Raw genomic sequence first — 21,341 nt, 5'->3', positions numbered from 1 at the left:
TCCACTAGCTGACTACATCTACATGATGGCAGGGTCTCTGGCTCCCCTGCCCCAACTGCACTAGGGCTTCTTCCAAACTGGCTTAAATATGGGCACTAACTCACCGATTACATCACTACAGGAGGTCTCTTGTCTACAAGGGACCGATTACCGGATTATACTATTCTCTGTTACAAGCACTATTCTGGGACAGAGTCACCTAATGGCAGACTAGCTAACTATACCTGCTTACAGGTTTACTTTTCACTGTTCTCTAATGCAGAGAAGTTGACTGTTGATCACATATGGTGAGAAATAAATGATGTGCTGTTCTGATTTCAACAATTGTAAATGTACAGTTAGAGCAGTGTTTCTCAACTCCAGTCCTCATGGACCCCCAACAGGTCATGTTTTCAGGATTTCCATTATTTTGCACAGGTGATTTGATCAGTTTCACTGCCTTAGTAATTACCACAGCTGTTTCATCTGAGGGAAATCCTGAAAACATGACCTGTTGGGGGTCCATGAGGACTGGAGTTGAGAAACACTGGGTTAGAGTAACAAAATGCTACTTCTAATATGCAAAAAAAAAAATGAAATTACTGTGTTCTTTATCTAGGAGCCCCATTTGACCCCTTCAATATTGTTAGTGCAACTGTTGGAAATATAATATCTGCTGTGGTTTACGGACATCGTTTCTCTGTTGATGACCCTACATATCAATTACTAATTAAAAGCAATCGTGGACTTCTGGAGGGAGGAGGCTCAGCTTGGGCAAAGGTATTGTCTTGGTAATTTTGGCTTCACTGACAATCCTGTAAAGAGGAGATTTCATACTGCATTAATGTAAATCTGTGCATAATTTAATGTATAAAAAAGATTAGCTAACATAGCTGCTGCATTGAACATGAACAAGATGTATGTTGCAGGCAGGTTTGCACTTAAAGACACCAAGTTGTATTCTTCCCATACACAGTGCCTTGAGAAAGTATTCATATACCTTGAAATTTTCCACATTTTGTCATGTTACAACCAAAAACATAAATGTATTTTATTGGGATTTTATGTGATAGACCAACATAAAGTGGCACATAATTGTGAAGTGTAAGGAAAATGATAAATGGTTTTCACATTTTTCTACAAATAAATATGTAAAAAGTGTGGCATACATTTGTATTCAGCCCCCCTGAGTCAATACATTGTAGGACCATCTTTCACTGCAATTACAACTGCAAGTCTTTTTGGGTATGTCTCTCCCAGCTTTGCACATCTAGAGAGTGAATTTTTTGCCCATTCTTCTTTTTCAAAATAGCTCAAGCTCTGTCAGAATGGATGGAGAACATCTGTGAACAGCAATTTTCAAGTCTTGTCACAGATTCTCAATTAGATTTAGGTCTGGACTTGGACTGGGCCATTCTAACACATGAAAAAGCTTTGATCTAAACCAGGGGTGGGCAAACTTTTTGACTTGAGGGCCGCAATGGGTTCATATATTGGACCCGGGGGCCGGACCAAGAGTAGATGAATGATGTGTATGTGTCATCCATAGTAAGTATAGTAATATTCCCCCATAGTAAGCATAGTAATTAATCCCCCATATAATAATTCATCCCCCATAGTAATTCATCCCCCATAGTAATTCATCCCCCATAGTAATTCATCCCCCATATAGTAATTCATCCCCCATAGTAATTCATCCCCCATATAGTAATTCATCCCCCATAGTAATTCATCCCCCATATAGTAATTAATCCCCCATAGTAATTCATCCCCCATATAGTAATTCATCCCCCAGAGTAATTCATTCCCCATATTAATTCATCCCTCATATAGTAATTCATCCCCCGTAGTAATTCATCCCCCATATAGTAATTCATCCCCCATAGTAATTCATCCCCCATAGTAATTTATCCCCCATAGTAATTAATCCCCCATATAGTAATTAATCCCCCATATAGTAATTCATCCCCCATAGTAATTCATCCCCCATATAGTAATTCATCCCCCATAGTAAATCATCCCCCATATAGTAATTCATCCCCCCTATAGTAATTCATTCCCCATATTAATTCATCCCCCATATTAAGTCCCCAAGTCCCCCCTGTGTCAATTCACTTACCTTTGCTCCGCGCGTTCCTCTCGCCGTGTTCCCGCGCCGTTCCGATGTAGCATGAAAATCTGTCTCCTATGAGGATCTGTCCCCCTCGACGTATCTGCGCATGTGCCAGTTTCAGGCATTAGCAGCTGATCGGTGATCTCCGGCACATGCGCAGATACGTCGAGGGGGACAGATCCTCATAGGAGACAGATTTTCATGCTACACCGGTCTTCAGGGTGGACTGTGAGAGGAGCCTAGCTCCCCTCGCGTTCGTCATGCTGGCCCGCCTACACACATCCTGACAGCCATCCTGACAGTATCACGCTCCGCGGGCCGGATTAAAAGGTCCGCCGGGCCGTATACAGCCCGCGGGCCGTAGTTTGCCCATTGCTGATCTAAACCATTCCATTGTAGCTCTGACTGTATGTTTAAGGTCGTTGTCCTGCTGGAAGGTGAACCTCCGCCCCACTCCCAAGTCTTGTGCAGACTCTAACAGGTTTTCTTCTAAGATTGCCTTGCCTGCTGCTTTATCCATCTCCCTATCAACTCTGACCAGCTTCCCTGTCCCTGTTAAAGAACAGCATCCCCACAACATGATGCTGCCACCACCATGTTTTTGTTAATTTTCTGCCACACATCGTTTTGCTTTGAGGCCAGAAAGTTCCATTTTGGTCTTATCTGACCCGAGCACCTTCTTCCACATGTTTGTTGTGTCCCCCACATGGTTTCTTGCAAACTGCAAATGGGACTTCTTATGGCTTTATTTCAACAATGAATTTCTTCTTGCCACTCTTCCATAAAGTGTGAAGTAAAACAAGAAGAAGCGCACCAACCTTGCGCATTACCTCAGTAACCAAATGTATTTAGTAAAAGAATGGTACTCACAAACAGCAAATAAAACAGGCATGTAAGTCCTCCCAGGGACTTCAAAGGCAAGAGGCCAGCGCGAATCCCATCATGGGGGTGGACACTCAGTACAGCTGGCGTGTTTCGAAGGTCATGCCTTCTTCCTCAGAGCTCTGAGGAAGAAGGCATGACCTTTGAAACGCGTCAGCTGTTTTACTTCTCCAGCCTTGGTTTGGAGCTGCACGACCTTGTATGCCCCGGCGGTTGTTTTGTTGGGATTTGATCTACTCACCACCGGCCTGGGTCCCGGAGCGCAGGAGAAATTGCATTTAGTCCACTCTTCCATAAAGGCCAGATTTGTGGAGTGCACAACTAATAGTTGTCCTGTGGACAAATTTTCCCACCTGATCTGTGGATCTCTGCAGCTTCCCCAGAGTTACCATGGGCCTCTTGGCTGCGTCTCTGATTAATGCTCTCCTTGCCCAGCCTGTCAGTTTAGGTGAATGGCCATGTCTTGGTAGGTTTGCAATTTTGCTATACTCTTTCCATTTTTGGATTATGTATTGAACAGTGCTTCATGAGATGTTCAAAGCTTGGGATATTTTTTTATAACCTAACCCTGCTTTAAACTTATCCACAACTTTATCCCTGACCTGTCTGGTGTGTTGTTTGGCCTTCATGATTCTGTTTGTTCACTAATGTTCTCTAACAAACCTCTGAGGGCTTCACAGAACAGCTGTACTTATACTGAGATTAAATTACACACAGGTGGACTCTAATTACTAATTAGATGACTTCTGAAGGCAATTGGTTCCACTAGATTTTAGTTAGGCGTATCAGAGTAAAGGGGGACTGAATACAAATACACGCCACACTTTTCATATATTTATTTGTAAAACATTTTGAAAACCATTTATCATTTTCTTCCACTTCACAATTATGTGCCACTTTGTGTTGGTCTATCACATAAAATCCCAATAAAATAAATGTATGTTTTTGATTGTAACATGAAAAAACTTTTTCAAGGCATGGTGTATGCATTTGAAATATTTTATGTATGTTATCTATAGTACACGTAAAAGCCTCCCTTGTATAGACACTCACAAGCCCTGAGCTATATTGAATGTGATATCAGCAGCCCCAGCAAATGCAGAATTGTCACTCAAGTGACATGCTATGATATTTTCCTTTGCTCCTCCATAGCAGTTATATGAACGGTTGAAGGGAGGTAAAGGTATGGGTGGGGGAGTTGGGTCAGCACAGGTACCAGAGTGTGCTAATATTTAAAGTATATCTAAACCCAAGAACAAAAATTTTATATATTGCAGCTCTGTAATCCTCAGATGTAGTGGCTGTACTAGTTTTCTTTCCTTTTTTTTTTTTGGAAGCTAAAGTACATTTTCAATCTTATCAGCCTTCCCAGCTATCTTTTGTGAACTACAGTACACCTCCTTCCTATATAATAAAGATGAGAGGAAGGGGAGGTGTTATAGCCCAAACCAGGAGAGCAGCTTAGGATAACCATGCTGCTCATCTGTAGATAGTACATCAAGTGAGCATTGTCACCCTAAGACAAGTATGTTACTAGCAGGATCACCAGGTGAGAATAAAATAAAAGAAGCCTGAATAATAAAACTAATGCATATATAAGGAATGGTAAGCTGCAACATATCACATGATCCCTACCTCAGTATAGAATAAAAACAAAGGCACTGTGGATCATTACAACACTCAAGAAGGTCAGGAAGCTGTTTGAAGTACTCCATACTCTGTTCAATACAACTTAGTACAGTCAAGGTCACAGCACTGATGTAGGAGTTGTAGGGGTTGGACGATGGAACCATAGCACAGGAACACAGGCATCCAACATTCCCAAAAGTATTGCATGCTAAAAAGCCTGATAGATGCTGCACTGATGCAATGAAGTTAAGGTAGGAGACATAGAGGGCACCAGAAATGCAAGTATAATACTTATTGCACAGAGCTGCTGTTTTTATCACAATACAGATTTAACAAGTTGTGTGCTTTCTGTTTTCCACTTAGATGTATGACGTTTTTCCCTGGCTGATGAAACGTGTGCCAGGACCACACCAGACTGCTTTTGCCAAAATGAATTATCTGAGACAGTTTACAATAAAGGAGATTCAGATCCATAAGGAGAATGGCTCACTGGAAGAACCTCAAGATGTCATTGACTATTATCTGGACCAGATTGAAAAAGTAATTGTTTTCCTCAATATTGAGCTCATCACACAAATTTCATGGGTTTATACACCCCATGAACACCCGTCATACCTTAAGAACATACCTAATTAATAAAATAAACACGCAATAAGGATTGAGGAAAAGTTTAGGCCGCGGCCCCTTTATTGGGTTTAAGTCAATTTTAATTATAAAATAAAATGTAACCTTTATTACCAACCAAAACCGCTGTTAACCATTAATAGACCAATATGCTTAGTCACTAAGACTCAAGCAACAATATCTTATACCAACCAAATAACCATTTACCAACCACTGTGCACCCGTAAAGTGGGCAACCTCATAAAGATGGACCTTCAATATCAAAAACAGAACCGTTGTTAACCAATAACAGACCAACATGCTTAGTCACCAAGGCTCAAGCAGCAATATCTTATACCAACCAAATAACAGCGTACCAACCAATGTCCACCCACAAAGTGGGCAGCATTACCCCACATAAAGGTGGACCGCAACCAGGGAAAAATTAACAAAGGGGAGGGAGGGAGGGAGGTTGGGAGAGCAGGTCAAAAGATCCAGAAGGAAGGATGAGGAGAATCCAGAGGTGAGTCCAGCTGACAGACCTGAGGTAAATGTTGACTCCGCCCAGTTGCAGGAGAGGATATAAGTGAAAGGTTACACTTATTGGCTAGATGTTTCCACCTAAAGATTTGTCACCAATCCAGTGCTCAGCTGCTGAGGTAAATCTTCCTAGCAACAGCAGGCAGCTTATTACCTGAAACACAAAGTAGAAAGAACCAGCAAAGCAGCCACAGAGAGACATGGAATTAACAATCATCATAGCCCTCTATTAGGAGTGAAATTTATATAAAAAAACAAATGGGTGATATGGGTGATAGGGGTGACAATCCCATGGGGCCACTTCTATATTTTTTCTTTCATGGCCCACACAATCTGGCTGTACAATCTTCTTTAGTTCTACCAACAATTATGTAGTGTACAGGCCTACCTGAGTGAATATAAATTGATCGGATAATTTAGGTAGGTCTTCCTATTACATAATATTGGTAAATCCAAAGTTGATTGTACAAAGATTGTATGGACAGATTGTACCATGTATGGTGATACTTACAGCTACATACACACAGGCACACATTGTAACTGTGGACAGTTTGCTGTGTTCAGATGTGGTAAAAAGCCGCCTCTGGACACGGCATCATTCTGTGCTATGGCCGCTCACTGACTTGTCTGATTAGCTGCTGCAAGTTTGGGTGCGGCCAGAACTTCGTAGAAATGCTGACCCTGGGAGCACAATGTCTGCATCTGGGGTTGGTCGGAGGCTCTGTTCACAGGTAGCACTTGGATGAGACTGTCAGTGGAAATTGTACTGATGCCACATACAGCTTTAAAGCGTTGCCTATGAAAAATATAGGGTACTGAAGTTTGCAGTGATATTGTGTGACAGAAAAAAATTGCAACTACCACTATTGAACTAAGCCCTAATTGTAAATCATCATCTTTGGCAAATAACAAATCTATACTGGACGAGGGTGCGTTTCCCTACACACCATCTGGCCAATTGATGAATCTAAAATATATAACCTTTATTCAAATATATAAAAAATGTATGCTCAGCTGTAATTAATGCCTGTTGGAGTGCAATGTACTGCACACAACAATATGACTGGATACCATTGCAATTATTTACCTTACATCCAAATGGTTAACACCAGACCAAATCAAATACCATACCGTTTTAGATGAAGTGACAGCATAAAAAGAGACACTGTAGTTTGATCATAAGCCTATCAGCTCGAATATATAATCTCTGTTAAGGAAATGGAGTTACCCGATGGAAAAAACTAATTAGATAGTATAATCTATCTTGCTACAGATATGTAATATGGTACACTCATCCATGGGCTTAAATGTCAGCCTCTCATGGACAAGCCCCATACGTCACCATATCCATCAAAAATACCTTACTGTCTTGAGGTATGCAAATGATGCACTGTAAAACGCAGTACAGACCACTCCAAAAAAGGGGGGTGAGGAGTGAATACCATGTGCATTCAAAAAGTGCTCTCAAAGAAAGGCCCAAAGAAAAAAAGAAACTCTACATGTTTTGCTCCAGAAAACAGAGCTTCGTCAGGAGTATAAAGAATTAAAATAGGTCACATAGTGGCTGGAAGTTGTGCTTAGCTGCACATGGTGGCCAGAAGACTACGGGGCCATTCACAAAGCGCAGCACTTCTCGCACATGTGCAGTGGGCACCTGGCTGTGAAGCCGCAAGCTGTCACAGCCGGGTGCCCACACTGAAGACGGCCGATGAAACCAGCTGTGGTGAAGACACCGCTGGACCGAGGAACAGGTAAGTGTCTGTATTTTAAAATTCAGCAGCTACAGTTTTTGTAGCTGCTGACTTTTATTAGTTATTTTTCAGCTGGAACTCTGCTTTAATGACACTTATTAATGTTTTTTAAATGTTGGCCCTAAAGCCAAATGAAAAGGCCATCTCCCCACTGTATGCTACTTTTTTTTATTAGTACATGTGTACTGTGAAAATGCCTGGATTCCCATGTCTCTTTCATCTATTAGCAGTAAAAAATGGCCAGAATTTGACAAGATTCTTCACCAATAGACTACAATGGGATGTGCCTCTAAGTTCAGGCTCACCAAATTTCAAACAAGATTCATCAAACTTTTGGTGAATCAAACCCAGGTGGTTTTGCCCATGAGTATTAGCAATAGATGGCCAGAATTCGACAACAAGGTTCATCACCCATAGACTTCATTGGGATTTGCCTCTATGTTCAGGTTTGCCAGGATTCTAAGATGATTCACCAAACCATTGGCATATCAACCCTGGGCAGTTTTGCCCATAACTACTAGCAATGTACAACTTCCTTTCTGCCTCCTCAATCTTCCTTCCCATGTCCATGATAACCTTACAGGAGTAATAAACTCAAAAGCAAACATTTATTATATTGTAGCTTACCAATTCTTACATGCATTAGTTTTATTTTTTAGGCTTTCTTTCTCCTATTTTCACCTGGTGATCCAGCCAGTCTGTTGCTTTGCTACAAAACAGGCTGTCCAGTAAATGTAGCTGTAAGAGGGTTGAGAAAAAACATTTGACACTGACAGAGGCAGTCACAGTGGTCGGCTTTTATATATGTAAAACCTGTATCCCAAAAGGAAAAAAAAATACTGTGACTGCTTAATAAGTGTGAGCTGGAGTTATGGCCTCAATTTGTTAGTGTATTTAAATTTGCTAGTACATCTAGCACTCCCCTCTGCCCAGACTGACAATGCTGCTGTACAAGGGTGTACATCCAAACTGAAGGCACTCAAAAACAGGATGTGTGTTACTAGCCGGATCACCAGGGCCAAGCTGAGGAAAGAAAACCTAAAAACAAAACTAATGCAGACCATACATGGGTCGAATTCTGAACAATTTTTCGTCCAAAAATCGAATTGGCTCGGTAATCCGATGGTGCCATCAATGATTTCGAAAATCGGCCAACCAAGTCATAAGGTTCAACCCATATAACAGGTGAAACTTCTGTTTCTTCCAGGTCACGGCTCATGAGCATATTCTTTTCTGAAAAAGTTTGTATGATTTGACCATCATTGAGTCAAAAATCTTTAGTTTTTCACAAATTTTCCAACATGCCCGAATACCAAAAAGGGGAGGAACCACGAAAATCGGTCGTGCCATTAACCCACTAACAGAGTGAAAATTCTTAGGTCCGATTTTCGGACGAAAAATCAGTTGAATTTCAAACCATGTATGGTCGGCATTAGTCAGCCACCACATCTAATGATTGGTAAGCTGCAATATATTACATTTATGGTTATGGATTTAATACTGCTTTAATTCTGCCTCTTATGCCTTCCTTTATGGACTATGACCAGCTCCTGCTTTATCTTCTAAACCCCTTCACTGCATGATCAGCTTACACTCTGTCTACCCCCAATGATCAATTTAAGATTGATGACACATTTGACAAAATCACAGATTTACAGCTAAAACATGTCTGATGGGACAATAATGTTGTGCATAACTCAAAATCCAAACACCATTTTGCCTAGATTACCATATAAATATGTTGCACAATATAACCAGCCTCATATACCCCATGTTTATTTTGCGTTTGTTGTATTAACATCTGCTTTCCATAATTTATAGACCAGAGAAGATGCATCTTCTACATTTAATGAGAAAAATCTGATTTCACTAGTGACAGAACTTTTTCCTTCTGGAACAGAAACTACGGCCACCACCCTACAATGGGCTCTGCTGTACATGGTGGCTTATCCTCATATACAACGTAAGTAGGACAGGATGAAGCCACATCAATGACTTGTACTTAGTTGTGGGCAGTGCAGATAAACCTTTACTTTAAGGCCCTTTCACACGGGCGTTCCATATGTCCGTTTTTCATTTGTCCGTTTACGGATGAAAAACGAACCCCCATGTATTTCTATGGACTTGTGGATGTAAACGGATGAACATCTTTTTACATCTGTTAATGTCCGCATCCGTTAACATCTGTTTTTTTTAACAGAAGAAAACCTTATTTTTCTTCTGCAAAAAAACCCCGAAATGGATGAAAAACGGATGTAAACGGATGAAAAACGGATGTATAAGGATGAAAAAAACCGATGTAAACTCATCCGTTTTTTCTTCGAAAAAAATTTGACTGAACTGAAGAAAAAAAACGTAATGCCCCGTGTGAAAGGACCCTAAAGAAATTCCTAGCCATTGTCTATTCTGTGGTGCTCAGCTGATATTTGGCCTATTTACAATTTCTTTCAAGAATTTTGTAAAAACAAAATCATAGGGTAGTCCTCAGATAAGTGCTGGGTATTACTGTTATTCTAATTATATCACAAAGCATTGCTGCTTTTCCTCACACCACACTGGGAAACTGAACTCTAGAAGCTGTGGCCAAAAAAAGGCAGGCAAATGGTGAAAAACTAGACATTAGCATACCTCCCTACTGTCCCTGAATTTGAGGGACTGTCCGTGATTTGGAATAAAGTCCCTCTGTCCCTCTTTCCTCCACATTTGTCCCTCATTTTGGTCTGATCTGTATAGTTGTATATAAAATGCACTTTTTATCTTTCAAAAAGTGTTTCACAGTGCTAAACATTCAGCTTCATTCAATTTCTAAATTGCTGCATTTGTACATTTCAAAAGCCAGTATAACAGAATAGTAGTAGTAAAAAAAAAGCACATGTGACTTTAATTAATCTCTTTTTTGTATAATTCTTCCTTTAAGAAGGCATGTCAGGGGGTGTGACCTATGCCCACATATATTTGCTAATAGGCGTCCCTCGTTCCCATCTCAAAAAGTTGGGAGGGATGCATTAGTATTGTCTATGACTCCCTATAGGAGAACTTATTATTGAGAAATTATTATTGACTTTTTTCACACCGTGGCACATCTTGGTAGAGGCAGGGTGTTAATTCCATTTCAAGCCGACTTACAACAGATAATTCAGAAGCAAGAGTGTGTGTTGAAATGAACATCAAATTGTCCATAAATAGTACAACAAAGCAATGAATAACAGAGATAGGGATCATACCAAAAGTGGAAATTCAGTTTACTGTTCCATACATGGTATCAGTGATGAATATATCTTACCATTAGCAGCTGGGTGCAAAACTGAAAAATAAACTATATGTCTATGGCGCACTATCATTTATTGGCACACTGTTTGTCTAAGGCCTCATGCACACTGGACGTTATAAAAACGCCAGTAGCATTATCTGTAGGATAATGTGTTAAAAAACGCGAGTTTTGTCGTTTTCAGAGTTAGAGCATTCTGTTCTGGTTTTTTTTTTCAGTCTGAGAACGCCCCTGCCAAAAATGCTGATAAATGCCTATAAGTACATGAACGCATAGAATAAAATGCAGGCGAGTTCACCAGCTGTAGAAAAAAAAGGCCTGACACCCAAAAGAGCAGCTGTAAATATACCCAGAGTGCATGAGGCCTAATGCTTGCAAACTGACACTTTATGTGAAAAAGGTTGCTGACCCCTGGTATATCCATTATTCTCATTAAACAGAAATATGATTCAAAAAGCAAACCTCTAGGCAAACAGCTAACAATACAGCTAAGCTACAGATATGTGTAAGGGAAACCGAATTCCTAGCACCAGAAAAGCAGTACAAGCTTATGCGCATATTCCTATGCATTGCTCACATGCTGATACTTTTCAGAGAAGAAGCAATAGATGTACCATTTCAGTTCATCATGCACACGTTTGTGAACGCATGTGCACATGCTAATGGTCACGCCCACATTCCAATTCGCATGCACACTTGGCGCCCAATGGCCTATTTAAACTGGTGTGTCATTATGAGCAGTTGCTGAATGGTCTTCAGCTTGTTCCTTTGACCTGATCAGCTGTACCTGCTTATCTGTGTATGACCCAGCTTGCCTTTGGACTTTGCTTCTGCTCCTGCCTAAACGTTGGCCTGTTTACTGGACTTGCCTTTGCCTGCTGTTTCTGTACTGCTTTGTCCAGCTGTTACTGACCTTGGCCTGCCTTCTGGACTTGCCCTGCCTGCTGATTCGGTCCCTCACTGCCTGGTCGTTTTTGACTGCTGAATGCTGCCCGTCTCCTAGTCCTACTTCTGTCTTCTGCTCTGGTGCCAAGCTGCTCCTGAGTCCCATTCCAAGGACTGCAACTACCAGCTCTACCCATCTACAGTGTAGACACCGCCAGCCATCTACTCCGGCACTTGTGCCACTGTTTGCCCTTACACTCTCTGTCTCCACCTTCAGGAGTGTTGGGCAGGAGGTGCTGCCCAGCAAAGAGGCCTCCCCAACATTCCAGTCTTCATCAGGTACATAATAATATGATGAAGCTGGTATCAGCCATATGATTTGAAATTTGTTCAGTCAGTCTTTTGATCCCCACACCGCTACTATACTTCACAGCCAGGCTGATGATACCTCTCTTTATTGGCTCAGCTTTGGAGCTTCCCAACTGAGCATGCAAGAAACACAGGAAGCTGTAAAAATAAACTAGGAAGTTGTGGAGTCATCTTCCTGCTTATGTAATGCGGAGGGGTATGTGAATCATAACAGTAACTGAATAGAATTACACATTATTTGTCTCCATTTTAAGTTTGATTCTCTGGAGTTGCTGGCAGGGCTGTCTTCTCAGCATCATGGGCCCTGGGCAAAGTAATGCACCGGAGCCCTTACCAGCCTGCCTCAGTTTACTACTCTCTATGTAAGTTTAAATAGTTGATAAAATTAAACAAATATTTATTAGTACTTTCAATAGAATTGATTACAAATAATGAGAAAACATGCCATAAATCAAGGACTTATCAACATAAAGGGCACAGTACAGGAGGAGGCAGAAGGGTACAATACAGGGGGGATTAGGAGAGCACAATACTGGGATCAGGAGGGCACAGTACAGGGGGGTAGCAGGGCACAAAACGGGGGTCAGGAGAGCACAGTATGGAGGGGCAGAAGGGTATAGTACAAGAGGAAGAAGTGCACAGTATGGGGGGGGGGGGCAGGAGAGCATGGTACAGGGGGAAAGGAGGACACAGTACAGGGGGCAGGAGAGCACAATACAGGGGGACACAGTATAGGGGCAGGTGAGCACAGTACAAAGAGACAGGACTGCACAGTGCAGGAGGGCATGGCACGAGGGGAAGGAGGGTACAATATTATTGAGGCAGGAGGGCACATTACAGGTGGCCAGAGAGTACAGTATAGGGGGCAGGAGGGTATAGTACAAGGGGGTGAGAGGACACAGTACAGAGGGGGTAGGAGGAAACATTATGGGGTGGTGGGAGGACACAGTACAGGGAGACGGAGGGCACAGTACAGGGGGGCAGGAGGGCAAAGTACAGGAGGACACAGTATAGGGGGCCAATAAGGTATTTACAGATATGGTCTCCTCAAGCAGAGCAGCTCAGGGAATCTGCTGTCACAGATCTTGCCTGTTCTGGCAGGCTATCCCTGGGCTAAATCTACAATCTGAATGACATCTCTCCCCCCCCCTTCCACAGTTTCTGGTGCTCTTTTGGTGCTTTGCAAGGGTTAAGAAAGAACCCCCAAAGTGGGAGCATCTTACTACTGCCACTGCTTGTGTGGGCAGGACGTGAACTGCCTGCCAGAACAGGTAAGATCTGCAACAGCAGCTTCCCTGCATTGCTATGCTTGAATAGCTCATATCTGCATATCAGTGCTAACAGAACAGGCTGATCACTGGTAGTCAAAACACATTTTCATAGCTCTCTGTCATCTGTTACAGAAAAAGTACATGAGGAACTGGATACTGTTCTTGATGGATCCAAACTAGTCTGCTATGAAGACCGGAAAAGACTTCCATACACCAATGCTGTAATCCATGAAATCCAGCGTTATGCCAACATTTCAGCTGTAGGCATTCCACGGACATGTGTAAAAGAAGTTGATCTCTATAATTACTTTTTGAAAAAGGCAAGTACATATTTGTTCTGTGATTTCACGTATTCATCATTTAGTACTTGTTCACACCAGTCTGCACTCTAATATGCTGGCTTACATTGTGTAGGGGCAGTGGTTAAAGGTGCAATGAGTCCTTACATTTGTGTTTACTGTTTACTTATTTCTTAACCTCACTGAAGTTTCACAAAAGACCCTTCATTCAAGTCCTTAACACCTGAATTGCCCTTTTTTGCATATGTTAATATACATTATACATCCAGTACTTAATGCTAAATAGCTCTTTCATCTTTTCTTATGTCAGGATACAATGGTGCTGGCCAATTTGGACTCTGTGCTTTTTGATCCCCAGTACTGGAAGACACCTGATCAATTTAATCCAAATAATTTTTTGGATAAAGATGGGAATTTTTTAACAAATGAAGCTTTTTTACCCTTTTCTGGAGGTAATTACAGCTTACTGATTTAATTGACTATTATGTAGCACTTCAGTTGCCTAGCATCAACATTGTACAAAAGTCTTGTTTTTAATAAACATTTGCATAGTATTAAGTTAATTATAATTGAAAGCCAACCTGAAAACAGCATGAAAAAATGTACGAACAGGCAGGTTATTTATCACAAAAGAAACAATCAATACCTCTTCTACTATTTTACATTTACCTGCCTGCTCACAGTCTTCTATGGCATTTAAATTCAGCTGTGCATGCGCAGTTCATTGTCCCTGTGTACTGGGATGACTGACTCATGCCACAAAAAATTACGAACAGAGAGGTAATCGTATTTTATTACAGAAGAGGAATTGTATGTCCACGAGTTATGTCACTCAGAAGGAGCAGGGAGAAGATGCCAGCACCAATAAAGAACCGCCCTGCAGACTTCAGACTGTTGAAGAGGAGGCAAGTATGGTGACTTTAGTTCCACTTTAATAGAGGCATTTCATAGCTCTGTTGAAGCTGATATTCTTGCAGAAATAAAACAACCAAATAACGTAGCTCTGAATTCATTATTACATCATTAAATGTATTTTTAAATGCAAGCAGTATAATTTCCTGAATTTGGCCTGGTATGAGCCTCTTTCAGCCTCCAGTACAGCTCTGACTGGAAGAATAAAAAGCAGCACAAGAAGCCAATGATATGTGCTGCAGTTGAAAGAGCACAGAGCTTCTTCTTTCAATATCCAGTTATATGGGGAGGGGGAGGACAAGACATGTAAGGCTGGATTCACACTTAACCATTCCAGTGTGTTACATTAATACATGCACTTAATGTTGCATATAATGCACCAAGCCAGACAAAAAATTTGGACATGCACCATGTTTTCCCATGTAGCGCACCACAGCACATGGTAAAGCATTAGCAGCGATCTGCTGACCGCGGGTGCAATGCTTTACAGACTGCATTGTAAAAAAATAAAAACTGCTAATTTTTACCTGCACAAAAGATGTGCATTTATTATTATTTATTTATTTTTTTATAAAAGGGGAATTTATCCTTTATTACATAAAGATCAAGTAGTCTTTATACCATTTCGATGAGCAGGCGAGTCATAGATTTAATAGATGTAGTGAATAGGGAAATACAGGACACATTACTTTTGAGTCTCGATGCCGAAAAGGCTTTTGACAGGCTGAATTAGCCTCTTTGCCACCTTTGAACATATTGGCCATAAAGGCCCTTTCCTTCAAGCCACCAAAGCACTTTATGCCCATCCCTCCACCAAGATCAAAACTCCCTAGGCCACTTTTCAACCTTTTTTCCTAGTTAATGGAAAGATCCAAATATACATGACATTTCAATCAATAAAGAATGGATAATTTAAAGGATAAGTTCACCTTTGGGAACATGTCACATGTTCCACCTGTTTTTATGGAGGAACATGTAACATATTCCTGTTCCTGCAGCCACTGTCACAATTTTAAAAGAGCACAGCCGTGCAGGTCATTCATTTACATTTCAGTTGTAGGGATCCACTCACTGTTCTGTGAGTGGATCCCTACAAGTACCGTCAACCTTTGTGGCTGACAGCTTATAGTTATCAATTAACTGCAAGGGCTCTAGTCAACGCTCTTGTAGTCCATTGCACTTCCTTTACTAAATTGTCAACTTATGAGGAAAGACTGGCAATAATTATCATTATGATTATTAGTGTTATTGTGGAAATAATAGCTCTAATAGAGTAACTGTCTGACCTTATTGGAGGTATGGGCAGACAGCTACACTGATAGCCTACAGGTGTCTGACCGATTTGTTGATAGCGAATGCAATGCTTTCCAGGCTCCTAATAAAAAAAAATAGTAAATGCACCTTTTTTTACTTGCATAAAATGTGTATTTTTTTTTTTAAAGGTGAACTTATCCTTTAAAATATTGCTTTTTACAAACTTCCCACCCTAATTCCAACTTGTGTCTTCCTAACTCGCAAAGGCCCTGGATAATTATAGATTCCTGTCATGATATAAAACAATTCTCATGATCCAGAACTTCACCAGCTGCTTCTCGTATACATGGCAGACATCCACAATAAAATATCTGGCAGAAAAAATTACCCCCATATATAACACATTATACAGGGAAAACTTTATTCCTCTCTTTCGTGATATTAGAACAGAAGCATTGATTTCCCTTCTTTGGTTGCATAGCTGCTATTAATATGAATATCCTCCCAAAGCTCCTCCTTGAGATACTACCACTGAACTACACCTGGGACTACTAAATACGTAACGGTTGATTTACTAAAGGCAAATACAATAGACTGTGCACTTGCAAGTGCAGTTGCACTCGTTTTCCCCAGAACTTAGTGATGTGGTGAAGCTTCACTCTGTAAAGAATATCCAGTCAGGTACATCGAAAAGAGCATTTTTACTTTCGCATGATTGGATGATGGAAATCAGCAAACCTTTACCACATACACAAAGCTCTAAGGAAAAGTAATGCAACTGCACTTGAAAAGTGCACAGTCTGTTTGCCTTTATTAAATAAACCCCATTTGAGTCTCTAAAGCCCTGTACACATGGTGAGAATATCGGACAAATGTTTGTCCTTTTTTTATTTTGTATGCTAGTCTCATATCAAAAGTGAAGAGGTTACTATAGTTTCGAACATATTCTTGTACAACAGAATAAAAATTTGAAAGTCATGTTATGTATTGTATTGTATCTGTATTATATTTTCGGACAAAAACTGTACTTATTAGACAAAAAATGATCTGGTAACATATGAGAAACATTTCCGAGCTTGCCCCTTCTAAAGTGAAGTTTTTCATACGATTTTCTGATCGTGTGTACTAGGCTTAAGTCAGTTCTGTTTGCCTCTCAGAATGAAGATGGCCTGGCATTTTCAAATTTGATCAAATATTGCCAAGTACCCCACTTGCGAGCTGTACTTTTATGGTCTATCCTATATGCCTTTAATCAATGGAGTGACGTAGAAAAGCTATGGATGGTGCCTATACACCCTAATTCCCTGCTGCAGAATAGAAATTCAACTGTAGAACCACATAGGCTTTTCCACACTATGTCTTTCCTCTGTCATTTCTGGAAAACCATAAGCCTCTGATTTCAGAGGCGTCCTTATTGACAGCTATTCTGTTCAGTCTTAAAATACTGAACAGCCTGACCTTATCTATGACCTCTCCCTGGATGTCGAAGATTTTTTTTTAAAATTTGGGCACATAGTAGATGTTAGGACTAGGAAGCTACTCTCCTTTGCAGAACTCCACAATAAATTTAATTTACCAAATAATTCATTGTATGGATATTTATGCCCAATCCACATCCTCCTTGTAATTCTTCAAATTAGCATCATTTGAAAGAACCGTCCTCATAGGCCTTTTGCAAAAGGGATCAGTATCTGACATCAACAAAATAGTGAATACACTCTCTTTGCAAATCACAGAGAAACATTATTACATGTATAAAGGGGAGCAAATTCTGTATAATAATAATAAATTCTAGGAGGAGATGTCCCTAGAGAGGTGGCAAGTAATTTGGTCCCAGGTGTCAGAAAGTTTGCTTTGTACACTCTATAAAGAAAACCCATATAAGATACCCTTTCACTAGTACCAAACTCTAGAGATTCTCCATTCTATCCTCCCCACAGTCAGTGATCACTGTTATAGATGTAAAAGAGAAAAACTTACTGAGAATCAATCTATGCTCTTATTCACTGCATCCTCGTTTAACGTATTCCCTTTACTCCTAAAATGTTCCTGATGGATTTGCTTCCACGGGCCTTCTCCAAAAATGCCAAGAACCTACTACCACACATACTCAGTGCCAGGGGCGGACTGACAACTCATGGGGCCCCCGGGCAATAGGGGATCATGGGGCCCCTGTGTCCTTGCCAAACTCAAAAAAGCCTATGAAAAAGGTACCAGGGGCATCTCATGCGGCCCCCTACTGACCTCGGGCCCTCGATCAGTGCCCGATCAGTCCGCCCCTGCTCAGTGCAGCCAAATGTCTGGAGCCATCCAGATGGAAAAAGAGATACTCCATCCCTTCTAACACTACGTACTAGAATTAGTGATGTTAAGCTGATAGAGAACCTTGTGGCACAATTACATGATATTCCTGAGCAATAAAATAAAGTTTGGGGATTATGCCATTATAGGGAGGGCCTGCTTTAGCATGGGTTTCCATACCTAGACCTAGCTTGCTAGGATATTTGAGCTGAGCACCTGGATCAGAAAGTGGAGGGATCTGCAATCTTCTCACTATCTTTTTCTTTTTTTTTTCACTTCCCTACCTTTTCTATTTTTTTTGTTTTGTGTTTTTTTTTATTTAACATAAATGGCATAGTACAGGCTTGTAATAAAGTTATATCTGACATAATTGTCTCAGGCTTTAAGAGGCTGAGGATGCTCTCTACCCACCTCAGCTAGCTTGCTCTCTTTGGCTGACACCGTATTGCTATAGTACATTATTTGTGTGACAGCAATGGGAACTGAATCACACAAGGGTGTACATGACTGTGCTATTTACTTTGGGTATTCCATACTTACATTTTTCATATTGTCTGATTTCTTGTTCATGTACAGCCTGAAAGACATCAGAGATTACCATGTTGCTTTGTCGCTATTGTCATTTCTGGTCACAAATGCCTTAACCCCTCCGTGTATTACAAAACATTGTGCATGCTCTTATTTAATGTGAAATTAATAAGTATGTGTATTTATCATAAAAAAAAGAATATTAGAACTTTTTTCTCTTCCCCTCATTTTATCTAGCTTTTTCATGCATTGTTAAGGAAGAATTTCAGCATTAATATGACTTGAAACTGTTTGTTTGGGCCAAGCTTGCCCATAGGAACTATTTCTTTTACATAGCTATACAGCCACCGTGTGTCTTCATAATATACTAGCAGTAGCTACATACAGTAAGCAGTGCTGTGTTAAAGCAGCAGTATGGATTACTTCTTCTGCCGCAACTAAATGGAGTTGGCCTGAATGCATCAATGACACAAATTTTTATCAATGAATACATGACTTGCTCTGAGAGAGATCTCTAGAGAGACTGAAGATATGCCTGTTTAATTAAAAGTAGTCCTAACAGCATGCTTGGATACATATAGGAGACTCCCACGTACATTTTATGCATGGGCATACTGTACATATCAAATGTGAAATTCAACTATTAAAGAGTGGCTGCATTCTAAGGCACTTGAGGATTTTTTTTTTCTTATTTTGGATCTCTGTATGTTCTCATATTAATACATGCTATGTATAGAGAACAATTGACTTACTGTATATATAACCGGCGTGGATCCCGAGGGAAAAGAGCTCCTCGCGAAACGCGCCAATCCTAGACACCAGATACCACACATTGGTTATATACATAAGATCCTTTAATAAGCTGCTTATTGCTTTTATGTATTTTAAATTAGGATTAAAACATTTATTTTATTTGTGTGATTTCTCAATGGCACATATAAAGTTACACTCACCTATTTCTGTCCTTTGTGGGCAGTAAAAGGATTCTTCAATGTTCATTGCAATTAGGGGTGGTGTCCACTGAAAAATTAAATTGTATGGACAGGGCACCTCGACACAATCATGCATAAGTAAAGAAAATTATTAATTTGGGCTAGCTTGGCCCAGACAAACTAAAGTAAAAGTGGAATTCTACTTTAAAACTGGAAAAACTGTTGTAGGCATATGTATTAAGTTAACATTTTAACTGATTAGGTTCAAACTATTAGATAGTATCAGTGAATAGGTATTATACTAAGTTTAAATATGATCAAGTGGTAGGTTGATCTGCTAATTTATTAATATTGAAGTGTTTTTCTATCTGGCATGTTTTGCATTGAAAATTAACAACTGAAATGACACCTTATTGTCCATTTTAACTTTTAATGCCATCTACTGATAAGAATATTTTTCAATAGCCACTGGCATTCCAAGTGGACATAATGTAATAAAGAATATATGCGGATGACCTTTTAAGTACATACCTGTAGGTTTACCTTTTTAGATAATATTACTTTTCCAAATAGGCTGGCTGTAAACCTGATAGAGTGGTCAGAACAACATTCACAACAATTTAGATAGTGGGATCAGTAAGAGAGTCCATGCTCAGTAGAGCATTCCTAGTCATGCGAGCCATTCATGCGAGGAGGAAATGGTTGCCTGATTCTGCCTGATGGATGTTTCCCTGACCAAACAAGGTCGGGAGCTCCATATTAACATATGCTTGTTACCCAGTTGAAACTGGCTAGATCAGCCAACTCTCATCCTATGCTCATGGGTATTAAGTGATAACTAAGAGATGCCAATTGTCTTTTAAGGTTTTGTCTGATATACATACTTTTTCCCTACTTATAGGTGCCCGGATATGTCTTGGGGAGCAGCTTGCCCGCTATGAGCTATTTATCTTCTTCACCACTCTCATGCGATCATTCAGATTTCACCTCCCAGAAGGTGTAACCGAAGTCAACACAAAATACATCTACAAACTTACCCTACAGCCTCACCCTTATCAGATCTGTGCTGTTCCTTGTTAACTTGCAGCACCTGCTATTGTCTATCTATATTGGTTACCCGATATTAAGATCAATTTACAATCCTATTTTAAGTTTATGTAGTTGTTTTAATGTGATTAAAATTTATGTTACTATGTAAATATACTATTCTGCTGAAGAATATAATTGTTGCCAATAATTTTCCTTGTAAATGCAAGGTAGAATAAGTGCAGTCAGAGCAATTCCTGTATTATAACAGTATTGTGTACTTCAGTACTATTTTACTGGAGTGTTTCCAAACCCTGCCATAATGTATTCTCAGGGAATATCTGTTCAACAAGGTAACAAATCTCATGTGCATTGAGCAAGAGCTACTGTGCTTAAAATCAACTTGCATCTAATAGAGCTCTAGTAGTGATGACCCATCTTCCAGTTCTGCTGTGCAAAAGACCACAGGATGCGGATCTCAAAAAGGATTCATATATATATATATATATATATATATATATATATATATATATATATATACACACACATACATACATATATATATATACATATACACACACACACACACAGTTGTGTTCAAAATAATAGCAGTCAGACATCACTAACCTGATCAATCACTGTTTTTGGTAGAAATGATATTTCTACATGGCAAATAATTTACTAGCAGGTGTAGTAGAGTAATAGAAATCCAACAGACCCAACAGTCATGACATGCATGCTGCCAATTCTGTGTAATTGAATCACTAATTGAAGGGGGCATGTTCAAAATAATAGCAGT

At 40.1% G+C, this 21,341-nt stretch overlaps 1 protein-coding gene across 2 annotated transcripts in view; it reads left to right on the top strand.

Annotated features, from left to right (window-relative positions):
- LOC149449912 (cytochrome P450 2J4-like) overlaps positions 1–20,740 on the top strand; it is a 54,093-nt gene extending 33,353 nt beyond the window's left edge. Inside the window, exons 4-9 of one of the 2 annotated variants that reach the window (XM_089692594.1) lie at positions 599–759; positions 4,967–5,143; positions 9,319–9,460; positions 13,423–13,610; positions 13,900–14,041; positions 20,418–20,740. In XM_089692594.1, coding sequence (XP_089548720.1) covers positions 599–759; positions 4,967–5,143; positions 9,319–9,460; positions 13,423–13,610; positions 13,900–14,041; positions 20,418–20,596 — 989 coding nt within the window. In that variant the 3' untranslated portion in view covers positions 20,597–20,740. The remainder of the gene's footprint in view (positions 1–598; positions 760–4,966; positions 5,144–9,318; positions 9,461–13,422; positions 13,611–13,899; positions 14,042–20,417) is intronic. The other variant, XM_089692595.1, reaches the window with a different exon arrangement.
- The last annotated feature ends 601 nt before the right edge of the window (positions 20,741–21,341 follow it).

The sequence above is a fragment of the Staurois parvus genome, unplaced genomic scaffold, assembly GCF_062004578.1.
Source record: "Staurois parvus isolate SC_StPar_1 unplaced genomic scaffold, SC_StPar_1.0 ptg000596l, whole genome shotgun sequence".
Classification (NCBI taxonomy): domain Eukaryota; kingdom Metazoa; phylum Chordata; class Amphibia; order Anura; family Ranidae; genus Staurois; species Staurois parvus.
The sequence above is the reverse complement of the archived record's forward strand: the minus strand, read 5'-3'. Positions and strand labels throughout refer to the sequence as shown.